Genomic DNA, 16,937 nt, shown 5'->3' on the forward strand with positions numbered 1-16,937 from the left:
GGATAAGAGAATTTTTGCAACAACCAATTAACAGTATGTCTTACTGGTAAGACATAGTTGTAATTTCAAAAGCTATTTTTTCTCTCTCATCATAAGGTATGTCGTCTGACATGGCAGAGACAGAAAAAATAACTTTAATATAATAACTATGTCTTATTAGTAAGACATAGTGTTAATTGGTTACTGTAAAAAATCTCTGATATAGTAAAAAGAGAAGTTGGGGAATGCTATCAATGAAGGGTAATACGATTCTTATGCAACATAAGATAATTTCTCTTTCCTGCACTCATAGAGAAATATGCCAATTTTTTTTTAAATGGTTGACCCCACCTAAATCTTTGTCGGGAGGAAATGAATTTTATCAGCCGTAATATAAGAAAAGTTAACCCCATCAACCAATTATGCAATATCTCCTATTAAATAATAGGTTTTATACTTCCTATATTACATGAGATAAGTTTTTTTATGCCGTAGAGATAAAAGTTATGTAAGACTCATATGTTAGAAAAAGTCATGTGTGGGACCCATGTCAATATGAAAATCGAAGGGTGTGTAAAAAAATTTCTCTTCGTGTTATATGAGAAGTATAAAACCCTTAAATAATTAATGTAAAACAATTAAAAAACTTTATTGTTGCAGAGGCAAGACATATTTTATTATAATTATTAGATTTAAATAGTAGTAAAATATAACTTTAAAAAAAAAATGAACGATACATTATATCGGCAAGCAAAATAAAATATGACATTATTATTGACATCCAACTAAGGGTGTTCATCAACCGATTCAATAACTGAATTAACTTAAAAAAACTCACATATTTTAATTGGATTCGATCAGTTTTTGATTTGGTGGGTGAAAACTGATCTAATGCATTATGTATTTATTATTTCTGAAAAATGGTAACTTGAAATCTTATTGTTTATAGACTTAGATCTTATTGATAGCAAATTATTTTATTTTAATTTTTTTATTGTCTATTAATCTATTTTAACTCTTCGTGAGTTTTAAGATTTATCTTAGTTTGAAAATTTGAATTTTCCAATAGTTTGTAACTTTGTATGACTTTATTCTGCTATAACTAGTGATTTATAGCACTAAAATTATAGGCTTTTCGAAAAATCAAAAAGCAATTCAATCCAAACCGAATAAAATTGAATCGGATTTAAAAAAAATCCAAATCGAATGAATGATTAAATGACCAGATCAAAAAAATTGGATCGATACCCAATGGGTGCAGCTCAGTTGGTAACTTGGCGCTGAGTTAGTGGGGTTGGATATGTGTTCGATTCCCGCTGAATGCATTCTTGGGGAGGGGGCTGAACCTTTAGCCATCATTGTTCCCCCGCACTCCGGATTAGTCCCGTAGCCGGCTCAAAGAGTCAAAGCTCGTGGGGATACCGGAGGGAGCCAACTCGTCTCAAAGAGATAATTAAGGTTGGGTAACTCCAAAAAAAATAAAATTGGATCGAATAATTTTTACTTCAAAATCGATTCAATTCAAATTACGAATATCATTACATCCAACAATATTTTATTTTGAATACATTAACTTCAGGGAGAAATCTTAATCTCCTTAGTCAAGTCCTACTTTATAGAACTTATCTTTAAATTAATAGGGAAGGATATTATAATAATTAATTAGTGTTACTACCAATGTTACTATCAATCAATTTCACCGTTAGATCGATTATGTTGGTCCAACAGTTATATTTATTTCCATCTTTGTATGGTTATGGTTCTCCATATTTAATACTTTATATTTATTTTCACCTTTATATGATTATAATTTTTCATATTTAATGCTTTCACATTAAATATAGGGAATTATGACCATACAAAGATGAAAATAAATATAATCGTTGGATCAACATAATCGATCTAACGGTGAAATTGATTCATACTAACATTAATTAGTTGTTACAATATCCTACTACTAAATTAATATAATAACTAAAAATAAGATCTAAACACATTCTTATTTCTAAGATCATAAATAAATAAAGAGAAAATGATTCCTCTTTTTAAATGATGCAATTTTTGTCTTTTAATAATTTATAATTATGTTCTAAGAAGTAAGAATAGTACATAATTAAAATATTAAAATATTTTAATATTAAAATTTTACTTTTTTCTCCCTCCTTGTAGCAAAAAGTTAGAGGTTATACTTAGTACCTTTTCTTTACTACTTGTTACTACTTAATCTTAACCATTGATTTCTGTCAATCTAACGGTTATAATTTATTAGAATTAATAATTAATTAATAAATGTGACCCAATAAATTATAACCATTAGATTGACAGAAATCAACAGTTAAGATTAAGTAATAATAAGTAGTAAAATAAAAAGGTAGTACTAACATTAATTAGTTGTTACAATATCCTACTACTAAATTAATATAATAACTAAAAATAAGATCTAAACACATTCTTATTTCTAAGATCATAAATAAATAAAGAGAAAATGATTCCTCTTTTTAAATGATGCAATTTTTGTCTTTTAATAATTTATAATTATGTTCTAAGAAGTAAGAATAGTACATAATTAAAATATTAAAATATTTTAATATTAAAATTTTACTTTTTTTCTCCCTCCTTGTAGCAAAAAGTTAGAGGTTATACTTAGTACCTTTTCTTTACTACTTGTTACTACTTAATCTTAACCATTGATTTCTGTCAATCTAACGGTTATAATTTATTAGAATTAATAATTAATTAATAAATGTGACCCAATAAATTATAACCATTAGATTGACAGAAATCAACAGTTAAGATTAAGTAATAATAAGTAGTAAAATAAAAAGGTAGTAATTATAACTTTTATCTTTTAAAATTACATAATTTAATTCCAAACTTTTAACCCATAAATAAATAAGAAAAGCGTGCTGGAACCGCACTTGTGTACTCGTTTTGAGGGATCGTCTTCACAAGCAAGCATCGTCGCTTTTTCTTCTTCTTCGTTAATCGTTACTATTTCATCACTTTCTTCCTGTGAGAAAACACAATATCTCAAGCTTTCTTTTTGATTTCTGGGTTTTTTGATCTCAAGAAGACAATAAAAAAGGAGCAACATGTTGGAGAAGATCGGGTTGCCGCCAAAGCCTTCGATGCGAGGGAGTAATTGGGTGGTTGATGCCTCAAACTGCCAGGGTTGTTGCGCTCAGTTTACCTTCATCAATCGCAAGGTTCCCCTATTATCATTAATCATTTTCGATTCCCACTCTTTTTTTTCCTTTAATTTTTTATGGGGTTCTGTTTCAAGTTATGTATGTTCCGGTTGTTCACTCTTGTTTATTTGAAGGGGGGAGGGATGAATATAGAAACTTTTTGCAATTAGAGAGAAAACCCATGATTTATTTTCTCTCTAGAATGTTGGATTTTATATGGGTATTTTAGAAAATCACTCTTTTATTCATGCAAGATTAAAAATTTGTTGCTGATGTCGTTTTGCTAGTTGATTTTTGGCTTCAGAGTTTTGGTATTTGTGTGTATTTATGATTTATTGTATCTTAGTTTGGTATGGCACCGGTAATTAATTTCATTTTAAGTTTACATTCATTTTTTTTTTTTCGTTAAAAGTGATTCAAAAATAGCTTTCACTATCTCACGGATCTGTTTGGGATAATTTGATTATGCTGATTGATTTTCTTAATCAGATTAGTTAATTCCATCTAATTGTAGTAATTGTTAGAGATATTGTTTGTGTATGAAGTAGAATGATGCTAAATTGATCGCAGCTTATATATTAACTTATTGCCTTTGCATTAGATGAGTTCTTTCCTGATGTCAAAATTATAGTCAAATACTATACAAATTCTCTTTGCTCTATGAAACCATGTCTAAGAGCAGTTCATTTGCTGCTCATTTTCCTCTTTTTAGCGTATGTGCAAGATTTCGCTTCCTACTCACTAATGTATACTTAGCGAGAATCAGTTGGCCATGCCGTGTGATAGTGTTTTGATTCTACTTCCTTGTATATTGCATCTGTAACTTCCCTAAGATGGTATAACTCCTTGTATAAGATAGCGAGAATCAGTTTATTTTTTTATTTTTTATTTTATTTTATCAAACTTGTAGTTTGAAGCTTCATGGAATCTTTGGTGACAAAAAATGAATAATATGCTTGTCAATTTTATGGTTGTGTGAAAAATGAGATGCTGAAAAGTGGAAGATGGTCTTCCATGTTTGCTTATAAGAATCTGATTAAAATCAAACTGAATTCTTTGTCCGGAATTTAATTTTTAGAAATTTTATTTTATATTTCAGCATCACTGTAGAAGGTGTGGGGGCATATTTTGCAACAGTTGTACCCAACAAAGAATGGTTTTGCGTGGACAAGGTGATTCCCCTGTGCGTATATGTGAACCTTGTAAGAAGCTAGAAGAGGCAGCACGGTTTGAGATGCGACAGGGACGCAGAGCTGGGAGAGGTATTTTTCATTTTTTCGTTCTTTTTAAATCATGGCTTTCAACGGGTGCTATTTTATATTAGAGTAGCATTCCGTCATCTTACTTTCTTTATTACTAACAGTTCCATACTTTTGAATATTCATTTCAATTTCTCCAGGGAGCTTGAAATCAGCACCTAGAGATGAAGATGAAGTTTTGAACCAGATCCTTGGTCAAAATAGAGAGGAACTCTTTTCATCGGGAAAGCAGTCAACCAGTGACAAAGTTCCTAGCAGCCAAGGATCAGTTAGCATTGCATCTTCTTCAAGCACTCAGGGATTCTCCAATTATGATGATAGAGACATACAAAAAATTGTCTCAAATGATAAGCCTAATATTTTGGGTATTGATATGGGAGTCACCACTCCTGATGAGTTACGTCAGCAAGCTTTGGAGGAAAAAAAGAAATATAAAATTCTGAAAGGAGATGGGAAATCTGAGGAGGCCTTGAGAGCTTTTAAGAGAGGGAAGGAGCTTGAGAGGCAGGCTGATGCTTTGGAAATTCATTTAAGGAAGACTCGTAAGAAGGTGTTGCCTTCTGGAAACTTGTCTGATATGCATAACAGAGTTGGTCCTGTTGAGTCTAGCAGAAAAACAAAGTCACTTCCTCATACGGGTAAAGAAAAGGATGATCTTACTTCTGAACTTATAGAGCTGGGATGGTCTGATCATGATCTGCATAATGAAGATAGAAAGTCAGCAAACTTGAGTTTGGAGGGTGAACTCTCTTCAATGATTGGAGAAATCTTTGTAAAGACAGGTGAAGAAAAGAGCAGCAGAATTGACAAGTCCCAGGTTGTTGCTCTGAAAAAAAGGGCTCTAATGTTGAAGCGTGAGGGTAAGCTTGCAGAAGCCAAAGAGGAATTAAAAAGAGCTAAAACTTTAGAAAAGCAACTGGAAGAAGAGGAACTTCTTGCTGAAGCTGAAGGTTCTGATGATGAGCTATCAGCATTAATTCGTGGCATGGATGATGATAAAGAATTTTCAGATCTTCATGATCATAAGCATGCTTTTGATTTTGATAACCTTTTGAGCATTTCTGATGATCTTGGTGGTAATTTTGAAGTGACTGATGAGGATATGATGGACCCTGAATTAGCTGTTGCTTTGGAATCCTTAGGTTGGACTGAACCTGAAAATACATTTTCCAAGTCTCAAACCTCTGACAGAGAAGCATTGCGTAGTGAAATTCAGTCTTTAAAAAGAGAGGCTCTTAATCAAAAGCGAGCAGGTAATACTGAAGAAGCAATGGCATTCTTGAAAAAGGCAAAGTTATTAGAAAGGGGCTCTAACAGCGCTGTATCTGAAGTTGCTGTTAATGGATCAGAATCCATTCAATTGGATGAGAGAAATACTATTGCCACTGACAATGCTGCTTCGAGAGTTGCACCAAAAAGCCGATTGATGATACAGAGAGAGCTTTTGAGTTTGAAAAAGAAGGCTCTCACATTAAGAAGGGAAGGGAAAATTGATGAAGCAGAAGAAGAAATGCGGAAGGGTGCAGCTCTTGAGCATCAGCTCATGGAGATGGATAAGGCTTCGAATCTTAAAGCATCGCAGAAGAATAGTGCTGATAATGTCCCATATACAGCACACAAGCATGCTGATATTAATAGAAATCTGCCACTTGAGGAAGGGACTGAAGTTGATGTAACAAATCAAGATATGTCTGATCCAACATATCTTTCACTCCTTAGGGACTGGGGTTGGAATGATGACAAAAATGAACTTCCTAATTCTTCGAACAAGCCTTCGAAGAAAGATGATAATGATTTTGATCCATTGAATGATACTTCACCAAGTAAGCATTCTACAAATATTTTGGTTGAAGCACCAAGAAGAAGTAAAGTTGAAATTCAGAGGGAGCTCTTGGGATTAAAGAGAAAGGCCCTTGCTCTCAGGCGCGAAGGGAAAGCTGAGGATGCAGAGGAAGTTATTAAAGTGGCCAAAGCATTAGAAGTCAAGATGGCAGAGATTGAAGCTCCAAAGAATGAATCACGGGTTGAGGCAACTATGATGAAAGATAAACTCTTCAATCCTCCAGTTGAAACTGCAGTTGATGAAGGGGATGTGGTTGTTTCAGAAGAAGATATGCTTGACCCGGCATTGAATTCAATGCTTACTAATCTTGGGTGGAAGGATGATGAATTTGAACCTGTATCCATGAAAGAAGAGCCAGTTAAGGAAGCAACTAGTAGGTTTACTCGTCCTGTGGACCTGTCTGTACTTGATTCCTCCTCAGGCATTCCTGCTACAGCTTCAAGGAATAAGGGAGAGATTCAAAGAGAACTCTTGGCATTGAAAAGGAAGGCACTTGCTTTTAGGCGCAAGGGAGAAATAGAAGAGGCTGAGGAAATTTTAAGAATGGCCAAGAGTTTGGAAGCCCAAATGGAAAATTTTGGGGGCCAGAACAAGGACTTGTTACATAATGTTTCGAAGGATGAAAAACCTGTTCTGTCTGAATCATCTGACTTCCAGGACAGACATGGAAATAGGGGAGTTGCTGTTGAAGTGGATAATGCTTCAGCCTCATCCGTGGTTGGGTCAAGTAAGAATGATACTGAATTATCAATTGGTTTAGAAAGAATCAACAATGAAACAAATGTTCCTTTCTTTAGGAAGTCAGATAATTTAATTCCTGTAACCTCTCAGTTCGCTGAAGATAAGCATCCATTATCTGCTGAGGCGAGTGCTTCAAGTGAAAATCTTGCAAAAAAGATGAAATTAGGAAAAACCATTGACCATAGCTCTTCAGCTGGCCACTCTATGCATACGCTAGATTTACTTACTGGTGATGGTTGTAGCAGTTCAGAAATATTGCCTCAAAAACAAAAAGAAGAATACAAACTTGGTTCAGCTAATTCATCTCAAACAGGTCCTGCTATTCGTTTGGACTCCTCAGAGAATCTCAGCCAAGACCAGGGATACAAAAATAATGTTACAACTCAAAAAAGAAGAGACATGACTGATGCAAATGAAAAGCCAAACATAAGCGAGTCAAATGCTGTTCAGGATGATGCTTCTCAGCACCACCTTTCCTTGCGTCAAGAAGTTTTGGCTCATAAAAGGAAAGCAGTTGCTTTGAAAAGAGAAGGGAAACTAACAGAAGCTAGGGAGGAACTCCGACAGGCGAAGCTATTGGAGAAGAGCTTGGAGGATGGAAGTATGCAGCAAAACACTGCCTCTACCAACAATGTTTCCAATGCATCAAATGTTGTACAAAAGAAACAGGAATTATCAAATGTTGTACAAAAGAAACAAGAATCATCAAATGTTAATGCAAAACCATTGACCAGTCGTGATCGTTTCAAGTTGCAACAAGAGTCTCTTGGGCACAAACGTCGAGCCTTAAAGCTTCGGCGGGAAGGTCAAATAGAGGAAGCAGAAGCTGAGTTTGAACGGGCAAAGGCAATTGAAACCCAGTTGGAGGAGTTTGCAACTCATGATGCCAATAAGTCAGATGCAGTAGATGATGTGTCTGTTGAAGATTTTCTTGATCCTCAACTCTTATCTGCTCTGAAAGCAGTTGGACTTCAAGATATAAGTGTTGTATCAAGTGGCCCTGAAAGACGAGAGGTTGTGATACCCAATGCTAAAGTTGAAAACTCTAACCAAGAGAGAGTTCAGCTAGAAGAAAGAATCAAAGAAGAAAAAATAAAGGCGGTTAATTTGAAACGTTCAGGAAAACAAGCTGAAGCATTAGATGCTCTTCGACGTGCCAAAATGTATGAAAAGAAGCTGAATTCATTAACATCTGGGTGATGGTGAGGTAAATACTGCAACTTCAGTATGGGAAGTCCTTGCTTGTTCAACCTGGTAGTTTTCTTAACTTGGTTTAATTTCTGAATTTTTGTTGAAGGTGTACTATAATGTGCCCAAGAAGTTGCTCTCTTCATTACATGCACGTTTGCGTTATTCTGCTAGTAAATATTGGAGAATATATACATGATTATTCATAAAGTTACAATTCTCAGATGTGGTTCTAAATGTGAAGAGAATAAATGATGTATATTGTGTTTGCATTTGGTGTTTGAAAAAAGGCCATTCCTATATTGCAGGAAGCCACCTTCTCAATCTTTATACGGAGCCACTCACATCCTTGATGCATTTATTCTTAACCTAGCATCTAGAGTAGGAGATATTTTACAATATATATTTTTAAATTATTATATCAACATTTTTAGGAATATTAATGTTCAAAAAAATCATATCAAGGAGCCATTTCTTTCTTTTCAAGAAAATAACGTGTCATTTCTCAGACGATGGATGGAGAAAAAAACGACAAGAGGTTGAAATCTTTCTTGTTTAACCACTCTTAGTACTTGTCCTTATTTCCCCATGTGAACTACGCAGCCAAATTTCGCCACAATCACCAAAATAGGATGTTTCTGGCAAAGCTTTTATCGAAATGCCACCTTTCTGAAACATTTTCCCAATCTACCACGGATTAAGTCCAATGACTGATACCCCTCAAATTTCACAAGCCGCTAATGCAATACACGCGTGACTTGAATGTTGAAAAAATGTGCATTCAGGTAATGCTGTTAGTGAGTGAGTGATCAACCCAGGTTCCACTGATCAACTTCTACATGAAGGAACACCAAGGAGTTTCTATTGAACAAACAAGGGAGCATATCAATGGTCAGATTTCAAATGCATGGAAACGAGTAAACAAATAACGCATGCCCAGCAAATCCATTACCATAATCTTTTACTAAAATTTGCCTTAATGCTGCTCGGATGGTACCTCTCATGTACAGTTATGACGGCAAAAGCCATAAAAGCTAGAGGAGCATGTGAGTGAGATCGTTGTTTCATGATGATGTTTACTTACAAAATGTTCCACAATAGATGAGATCATTGTTTCTTGAAATATAATCTTTGCAAAGAAATCAATATAATAAATAATACTACAAATAAAAATGTTGATGCTCTAATTTGATGTAATTGTATAATAAAAATAGTTTGCAAATTAAATTTGTTGAATAAAACAGTGTTGTGAAACTTGGCCCGACCAGGAATACGGCGAACCGGTTATCGGACTGGACCGACTATGCATCAGATCTAGTCGGGTCATGCATTTATATAGCCTTACCCTTGCATAATAACAAAGAGGCTGTTTCCTGGATTCGAATCCATGACTTTTCAGTCATGAAAGAACAGTTTTATCACTGCTCCGGTTCGCCCTCTTAATGCATTTATATATATACATATTTATATATATATATATATATATATATATAAAGTCTAAAAATCAAAAACTAAAATTGTTTCATCTTGTCAAAAAAAATGTTGAACTCATTTTAAAAAGTTTTGTAATTTTATTTGCTATACTCTTCTATAATGACATCAAATTTCAGCTTCCAATACTGAAGTAATTTGCGGAACAATAAATTAAGAGAATGTGATATATATCATTTCAATGTAAATGAATTTGAAAAATATGAGTTCATAACATCTGGTAAAAAGTCTTTTGAATATAGGATCAGGATCATTTTATACCGATTTAAGACTAATAAATCTTACACCGCATCTCAACCGTTGATTTTCATACATCCAACGGTTATAATTTAGGAAGTCATACAAATTAATTAATATTAATTAATCATTAATTACACTACAAATATCAATCGATGATTTCCGTCCATCAACGATTGAGATACGGTGTAAGACTTATTAGTTTTACACCGGTGTAAAAAGATCTTGCCATATATATATATATATATATATATATATATATATATATATATATATATAGGTAGGATCCTTTGACGTCAGTATCAAATTTAAAATTTGATACCTCATCTAATAGCCATTAGATCAAAAAATAATCAATCCTGATATTTTTCGGATTTCTCTTGACAATTACGTCTTCACGCGTGATATGTTCTTGTTCGTACCTGATATATTCTTGTTGGTACTTGACTGGTCGCGCGCGCATAAGTGGTCATTTGCAATATTTCATTCTCCTAATCAATTCATACAGCAACTTTAGCTTCTTGAAATTGTTTCAAGCCAATATCAACATCAATCTTGTAAACAACGATATCAATATTAATAACATGTGGGGATTGAAAATACATGCAAGGTTAACACGTCCATACAAAACTTCAATTATTCCTTATGTTACAATTCTCAACCAAGAATCACTCCAAAAAAAATAACTTGCAGAAGAGAAAAGCATAAAGAAAAAGAACACCAAGATTGTATACAGTGTAGGAGCTGGATTCCAATTTGAGTCCGGTCCAAAAAATTATGTGTATTTATTTTTTTTAATTTTAATTAGTTCATATCATAATATATTTAAATTATATCAAATAAAGAATACCTGAGCAGGCAGCACCAAAAAGAGTTATATATTTTATTAAATAATTTTTAATTTTACTAAAAATATTTTATTTTTTTATACAAGTGAAAATTGCACACATAACCTAATACAACTTATCCAAATCTCTTACAAAAAATATTTTAAGTTTTAGATAGGGCCAAATTACAAAATGTAGCCCGGACCAAATTACAATTTTAACCCGAACTAAATTATAATTAATTATATAATTATACATAATAAGTATAATTTATTAAAATTTAGCTCGGACGAGGTCACACCCAGAATGTATATGTCTTCGCCACTGATTTTATACTTTGTTCATAAACTCTTTGTGAGAGAGTTTCTAATGAGTCTCCAATTAATCATGTATTAAGGGTTAATATGAGCATGAAATTGATTTAAAATTAATTAAAAGTTATGAGAATTATAATTAAAGCATTATTTCATTCTCAGTAATATTCTCATAAAAATTCTTATATTGTGCAGTAATTTTCATCTCAATAAAAAGATAAATTGGAGAGCTCAAGTGGATTTGTTTTGAATTTCTGAATCATATAATTGATTGAAGATTCTCTTAAATATTTTTAGGAAATTGTTTCCTTTAAATATAAAAGAGAAGATTTTAAAGATTTGATTAAAGATATGATTAGAGATTATAGTAAAGATTCCATAAAAGATCTTATTGGAAATTAAAAGATATAGTTTCATCACTATAAATAAGGGGCTCATTAAAAAACAAGAGGATTTTGAACAATTGAGAAGAGCAAATCCTACTTTGGAGAGAGAAACACGTCTTTCATGCTTTGGAGCATCGGGAGCAGTTTGAATTCAAGAAAAAGCTGGGGGTTTTGAGGATTCTTCACGCCATCACACCAATGGAGTTTGGGGAATTTTCTTTACTTTCTCTTGTCTTTGATTTCGTTATGTTTGGCTAAATTTTTATGTAGTTAAGGGAAGATGAAACCCAATTGAATCTTTATGTTATGAATTAAATTGTCTCCGAATTCTTCTCTTTTTATAATTGAATGAATTTATCTGTTTTAATTATTTCTTTGAGTTTGTTCCTTATAGATTGATTTAGGGGAATTATATTATAATAGAGATGTTGGTGCATGAACCCTGATTTGATAAATTCATCATAATCCTTGTGATCTAGAGATAGACATAGGACAATTGTGCAATATTTGAATTCTTGATTTTAAATAACTAGCAATAAGAAAATGGGCCTCAGCTACGGGCAACCAAATCATTGGCCCACATAACAATAGGGAAGCAAACTGAGACAATAAAGCAGCAACAGTCCATTTGCAATGTAAATAATAAAAAGTAACAGACCCAATGATTCAAGATAACACATGTTTAGAAATTATATTTAACAAATCTCCACCTATTTACTAAACATACAACAAAACAAAGTGCATACCAGAGTTTTTCTGGCGTTTAACCTAAGGCCTATGCTATGCATGCAATTAGGGAGGTTTTATTTTCAGCAAATTTAGAGCCTCCCTAAATTTACTAACAAGAACTGTCTTAGTCAAAATATCAGCAGGATTTATATCAGTTGATATTTTATTCACATTAACCTTACCATTATTAATTATTTTCCTTATGAAATGGAACCTAGCATCTGTATGTTTGATCATTTCATGGTATGCACCAAATAACACCTCGTAATTATAAAACCTATAATTATAGTTAAAAATATGGATTAAAGGGTAGGATTAGTGAAAATCCTGAATTCTGAGTCAAAATACGAAAAAGGGTAAAACGGTAATTTGACAAACACGTAATCCCATACAATGAAATGTTAGTAGAAAGTCTCAGATGGGAAAACTAACCCTGAAAATGGATTTAGAACGAAAAATTAAGTGGTTAGACAAGTTTTATGAAAATTTGATGAATATCGTTTTTATCGGGTAAAAATACAGCGGAACAGTTGTATCGAAAAGCGTGTCGAATGAAATTTGAGATCTAGGCTTGGCAATAAGTTGAAAAAGATACATAGGACTAAGATTTATGATTATTGATGAAAATTGATTGAAATTAGGGTTTTGGGAAAACGTGCCTACAATGTACATAACAACTTAAAACTGTGATTTCACCGAATAACCGGAAAACTCCGGATTCATCTGCTCAAGGGAAATTAAAGGACTTTGGTGAATGTTAAAATTTTGATTTTTTAAATCGTCAAGGAATTATTTAGATATTGGTGAATGGGATTTCACTGAATGACCGAAAAACTCCGGATTCATCTGCCCACAGTTATGATCACAACTTATGTCATTATGTTTTATTATTGTTTTCAAATGTTTACGTAATGAAAAGAAAAAAGTTTACTCACATTTTTAAGTGAATTACTGTGATTGTAACTACGCTTAATATCATAATCAATGTTAACAACACCAGTACGTACGAGCTGTTACACACCACTTTTGGACAAGTGTATGGCAGATTGAGAATCAGAAAATAAATTTGGTGGATCCTTACCTAAGCCCAACTCAGAGACAATTTCATGTAGTCATATTGCCTCCTTGACAGCTTCTGCGAGGGCCACATATTCTGCTTCAGTTGTGGAGAGTGCCATAATGTGTTGCAAGCTTGCCTTCTAGCTCACCATATTTCCTCCCACACAAAAAATAAAACCAGTTAGAGACCTTCTTTTGTCAAGGTTAGCAGCATAATCAGAATCACAATAACCAGCAATGTCAAAATCAACTGAGTTTTCAGCAGTATAATGAATGCAACAATCAATAGAGCCACTAAGGTATCGAAGCAACCATTTCACAATATTCCAATGTTTGTTAGATGGTTTACTCATGTATCTACTAACTACACTAACACCATATGCAATATCAGTCCTAGAACCTATCATGGCATACATTAAGCATCCTACAACATTTGAGTATGGAATATTGCACATAAAAAAAGCCTTATCCGAGGCTAACTCGCCATTTACAGTCTTCAACCTGAAGTGACCAGCAAGGGAAACACCTACAGGTTTGGCCAGGTATATGTCAAAAGCCTTATCCTTGTAATGTCCATGCCAAGTATCCTCTTGGCTGGACCAAGGAATTTCATCTCAAATTTATTTTTAAACAATGATTTCAGTTTATTAATTTCATTTATGTCCTTAGATGCAATTAATATGTCATCAACATAAATTAGCAAGTAGATAAAACAATCATCATGCAACTATTTGAAGTACACACAATGATCAAAACTACTCCTATTAAAACCTTTGGACAAAACAAAATCATCAAACCTTATTATTTTGAAGTACCCAAAGCTTATTCTTTTGTCTCTCTTCTTTATTTTAAAGTTGATATTTTTTAGAAAAGTTGTGAAAATGCCATTATTTTGTCAAATCTTTTCTTTAATTTCTTCCATTTGGCTTCATTTCTACTTTTAGTTTGATCTTTTATTTAGTTATAAAATTTTAGTTCTATGAAATTTGTTATAAGATTGATAATTCTTTTGGTACCAAATGAATGTTGATAGAATGTATAATTTTAACTGTATGATTCTGATGTGAACTGACCCACAAAGATTTGGGTTCAGACGATAATAATGTAAGGGACGTCTTACTTGGCTTGAGCTCCGCCAATCGAAACCTTTACATGTAGAGACCTGTAAAATTTTGGGCTTTAATAGCTTCGGTTAAATATTACACAATTTGTCATATGTTTATTATTTCTTTTATTATTTTCTCATTTTAAATATACTTGAGAGATGATATTTTCTGTTATTGCAGCCGGAATAATTATAGTTAGAAAATCTCAATATTACTGAGATTTTTCTTACAAGTGTTTGTTTTTATGCTAACCATTCCAGAGAATCATCATGCCTAATTGGTGTTTCATTGATGAAGGATGGGGCATTTCGATCTATTTCTATGAAGATCATTTGGAGTTTTATATTGTGCTAGGGAATCAAGTAGTAGTTGCTATATTTTATCAAGATAGGGTACAAACATTTATATATAGGATTGACTAGATGAGACTGAAGTAGTGTACAAATTTGTAACTTCAAGTGGTTAGGATATAATATATGTACCGAACTGATGTAAAATAGTATAGGATATATATATAATTTAATGTAAAATAGCCCGAATGTAAAATATATGTATTTGACATCAAAACTACGTACAAAATAACTTATGAATGTTTGTTTTATCTATCAATGTTTAAAAGTTTACATTCCTTTATTTTTCTTGTTATTATTGTTAAATAGTTATGTAATATTCTCTATACTAATTAATTATAGAGGATGTCACATGGAGCACTCATGTCTGACAGCTTTAGCAGCACTTTTAATTAACGAGGTTCCATGGTCGCAGCAATCAATTTAAAATTTTCATTCAATTAAAAAAAAAATTTGTTGTAAATCTGCCACGGATCATGCGATTTGTAATGTATTTGTACCATGAATCTGTCGTGAATTTTTTGTTCTTTTCTTCCATGTGTAATTGCTTCCATATCAATGTTCATATTTGGATCTAATTACTTTGCTTCATCTCGGTACTCATTTTACATATAAAAAATATATCAGGCTTGTGTTTCATCACTGACTTGATTAATCATGCTATATACGGACTCAAATGATTCTTTTAATAGGAGCAAAATGGACAGAAAAATCCAATTTCTAACAGTATTAAAATGGACTTGAAAGAAAAACATTATAATTAGGGGTAAATGATAACAAAATATAATTCAGATTTTTTTTTTTTCTACTTTTCCCTTTTTATTCAATCATTGAAAACCAATAATGCACAATGTAGTGAGACTATGGAAACAAATTTTATATGCAATTAATATTTACTTTTTTGATACATCGAAGGTATGTGGTTCAAATTTAAGTGGAATATTGCGTAGACGAATTTTGTTCGTTGAAGCATCCATGTCAATCCTACCAATATCTCCCCCACTATCTGTCATCTGGCTACTTCTCTCCATATGCCAACCCATGATATTCACAAATGTATTTGTGAATAGTCACAATCTTGTAGCCCCGCATGCTTTATACGAACGAGCAATAGTCTATACAAAAGGGTCAATTGGTACACTCATTTTCTGCATTCCTCCTATATACTCTTATATTATTCTCAACTTGAAGTCCTCAGTATCTATGGCTTTCTGCCACCCCTTCTTTGCTTTTGATCCCTCAACAAATTTTCCGAACAAATGCTCAGCTATTATAGGTTACAAGCTCATTCCCAAGCATGACTATTGTAATGGCTATAGTAAAATACGTGGTAATATATATTTCTCAAAATGGAAATAGTAAGGTAAGGGGTCGCTAGCTTTCTCTTTTAGTTATGCTCTATATGGAAATTTTTGGGACTACTTGTAGCTCAACCTTTTCACTCATTTAGGATTACTTGCATACATGGAAATTTTTGGGATTACTTGCATATATTGAATAAGATTAAATTGTATGGTTATAAGAATAAGAAGTCTTATATTAAATTTTAATTGTTGATTTTTGTGCATCTAACGGTTATAATTTACTAAAAATTAATAAGTATGATTCAATAAATTATAACCATTAGATTCATGAAAATTAAAGGTTAAAATTTGGTGTAAGACTTATTATTCTTATACCGGTGTAAGTTGACCATGCCATATATATAGGGTTCAGTGGATGCCCTTTTAAAAGACACAAGTTTTGTCTTTTTAGTTATTTACACAAAGTCTGACCAGTAATACTTTGTGTAAATCTGAATTTTTTTTTTACTTTACACATCAGGGATGTGACTGGGGAGAGAAAAAAAAGTAACTCTTCATATTAACACAAAGTCTTACCAGTCACACTTTGTGTAAATCACCTAAAAGAATACAAGTTTATATCCTTTAAAAAGATACTTCTTTTTGTCCATATATAAGTGTGTGTGTGCAGTCACCATATTATAACTATGTACTCTGGGGAATACATAGTTATAATGTAAGTTGTATTTTTTTTCTCTTCATAGACTTGTCTGTTGATGTGGAAAGTGAAAAAAATTACAATTTTAATATTATAATTATGTATTCCCAGAAGTACATAGATATAATGTGATTATTGGACAAAACCTTATATATAGTGACTAAACACTAGATAGACCCTTTATATATATATATATATATATATATATATATATATATATATATATATATATATATATA

General features: G+C 32.5%; 2 protein-coding genes across 4 annotated transcripts; one reads left to right on the forward strand and one right to left on the reverse strand.

Annotated features, from left to right (window-relative positions):
* Positions 1-3,003: 3,003 nt before the first annotated feature.
* LOC133283560 (uncharacterized) lies at positions 3,004-8,425 on the forward strand. Of its 3 annotated transcripts, XM_061480437.1 has the most exons (4): positions 3,004-3,185; positions 4,267-4,474; positions 4,582-7,299; positions 7,408-8,425. In XM_061480437.1, exons 1-4 carry the CDS (start codon positions 3,072-3,074, stop codon positions 8,208-8,210), a joined length of 3,843 nt encoding a protein of 1,280 aa, XP_061336421.1. In that variant the 5' UTR covers positions 3,004-3,071; the 3' UTR covers positions 8,211-8,425. The 3 variants fall into 3 exon arrangements, with proteins under 3 accessions (XP_061336421.1, XP_061336419.1, XP_061336420.1); XM_061480435.1 differs by having other exon boundaries at positions 4,582-8,425; XM_061480436.1 differs by having other exon boundaries at positions 4,267-4,429; positions 4,567-8,425.
* A 4,956-nt stretch (positions 8,426-13,381) lies between these two features.
* Positions 13,382-14,679, reverse strand: LOC133283573 (secreted RxLR effector protein 161-like). The gene is made up of 2 exons (XM_061480451.1): positions 14,600-14,679; positions 13,382-13,835 (listed from the first exon to the last, which is right to left on the reverse strand). Exons 1-2 carry the CDS (start codon positions 14,677-14,679, stop codon positions 13,382-13,384), a joined length of 534 nt encoding a protein of 177 aa, XP_061336435.1.
* Between the last annotated feature and the right edge of the window lie 2,258 nt (positions 14,680-16,937).

The sequence above is a fragment of the Gastrolobium bilobum genome, unplaced genomic scaffold (assembly GCF_033153095.1).
Source record: "Gastrolobium bilobum isolate Gb01-03AN ecotype WA unplaced genomic scaffold, APGP_CSIRO_Gbil_v1 utg9509, whole genome shotgun sequence".
NCBI classification, from domain to species: Eukaryota; Viridiplantae; Streptophyta; class Magnoliopsida; order Fabales; family Fabaceae; genus Gastrolobium; species Gastrolobium bilobum.

Coding starts and splice junctions, on each gene's coding strand:
- LOC133283560 (XM_061480435.1), top strand. CDS start 3,072: ATGTTGGAGAAGATCGGGTTGCCGCCAAAGCCTTCGATGCGAGGGAGT. Junction 3,186..4,266: donor TTACCTTCATCAATCGCAAG/GTTCCCCTATTA, acceptor TTTATATTTCAG/CATCACTGTAGAAGGTGTGG. Junction 4,475..4,581: donor TAAATCATGGCTTTCAACGG/GTGCTATTTTAT, acceptor GCTTGAAATCAG/CACCTAGAGATGAAGATGAA.
- LOC133283573 (XM_061480451.1), bottom strand. CDS start 14,679: ATGATCTTCATAGAAATAGATCGAAATGCCCCATCCTTCATCAATGAA. Junction 13,836..14,599: donor CATGATGATTCTCTGGAATG/GTTAGCATAAAA, acceptor TCCTTGGTCCAG/CCAAGAGGATACTTGGCATG.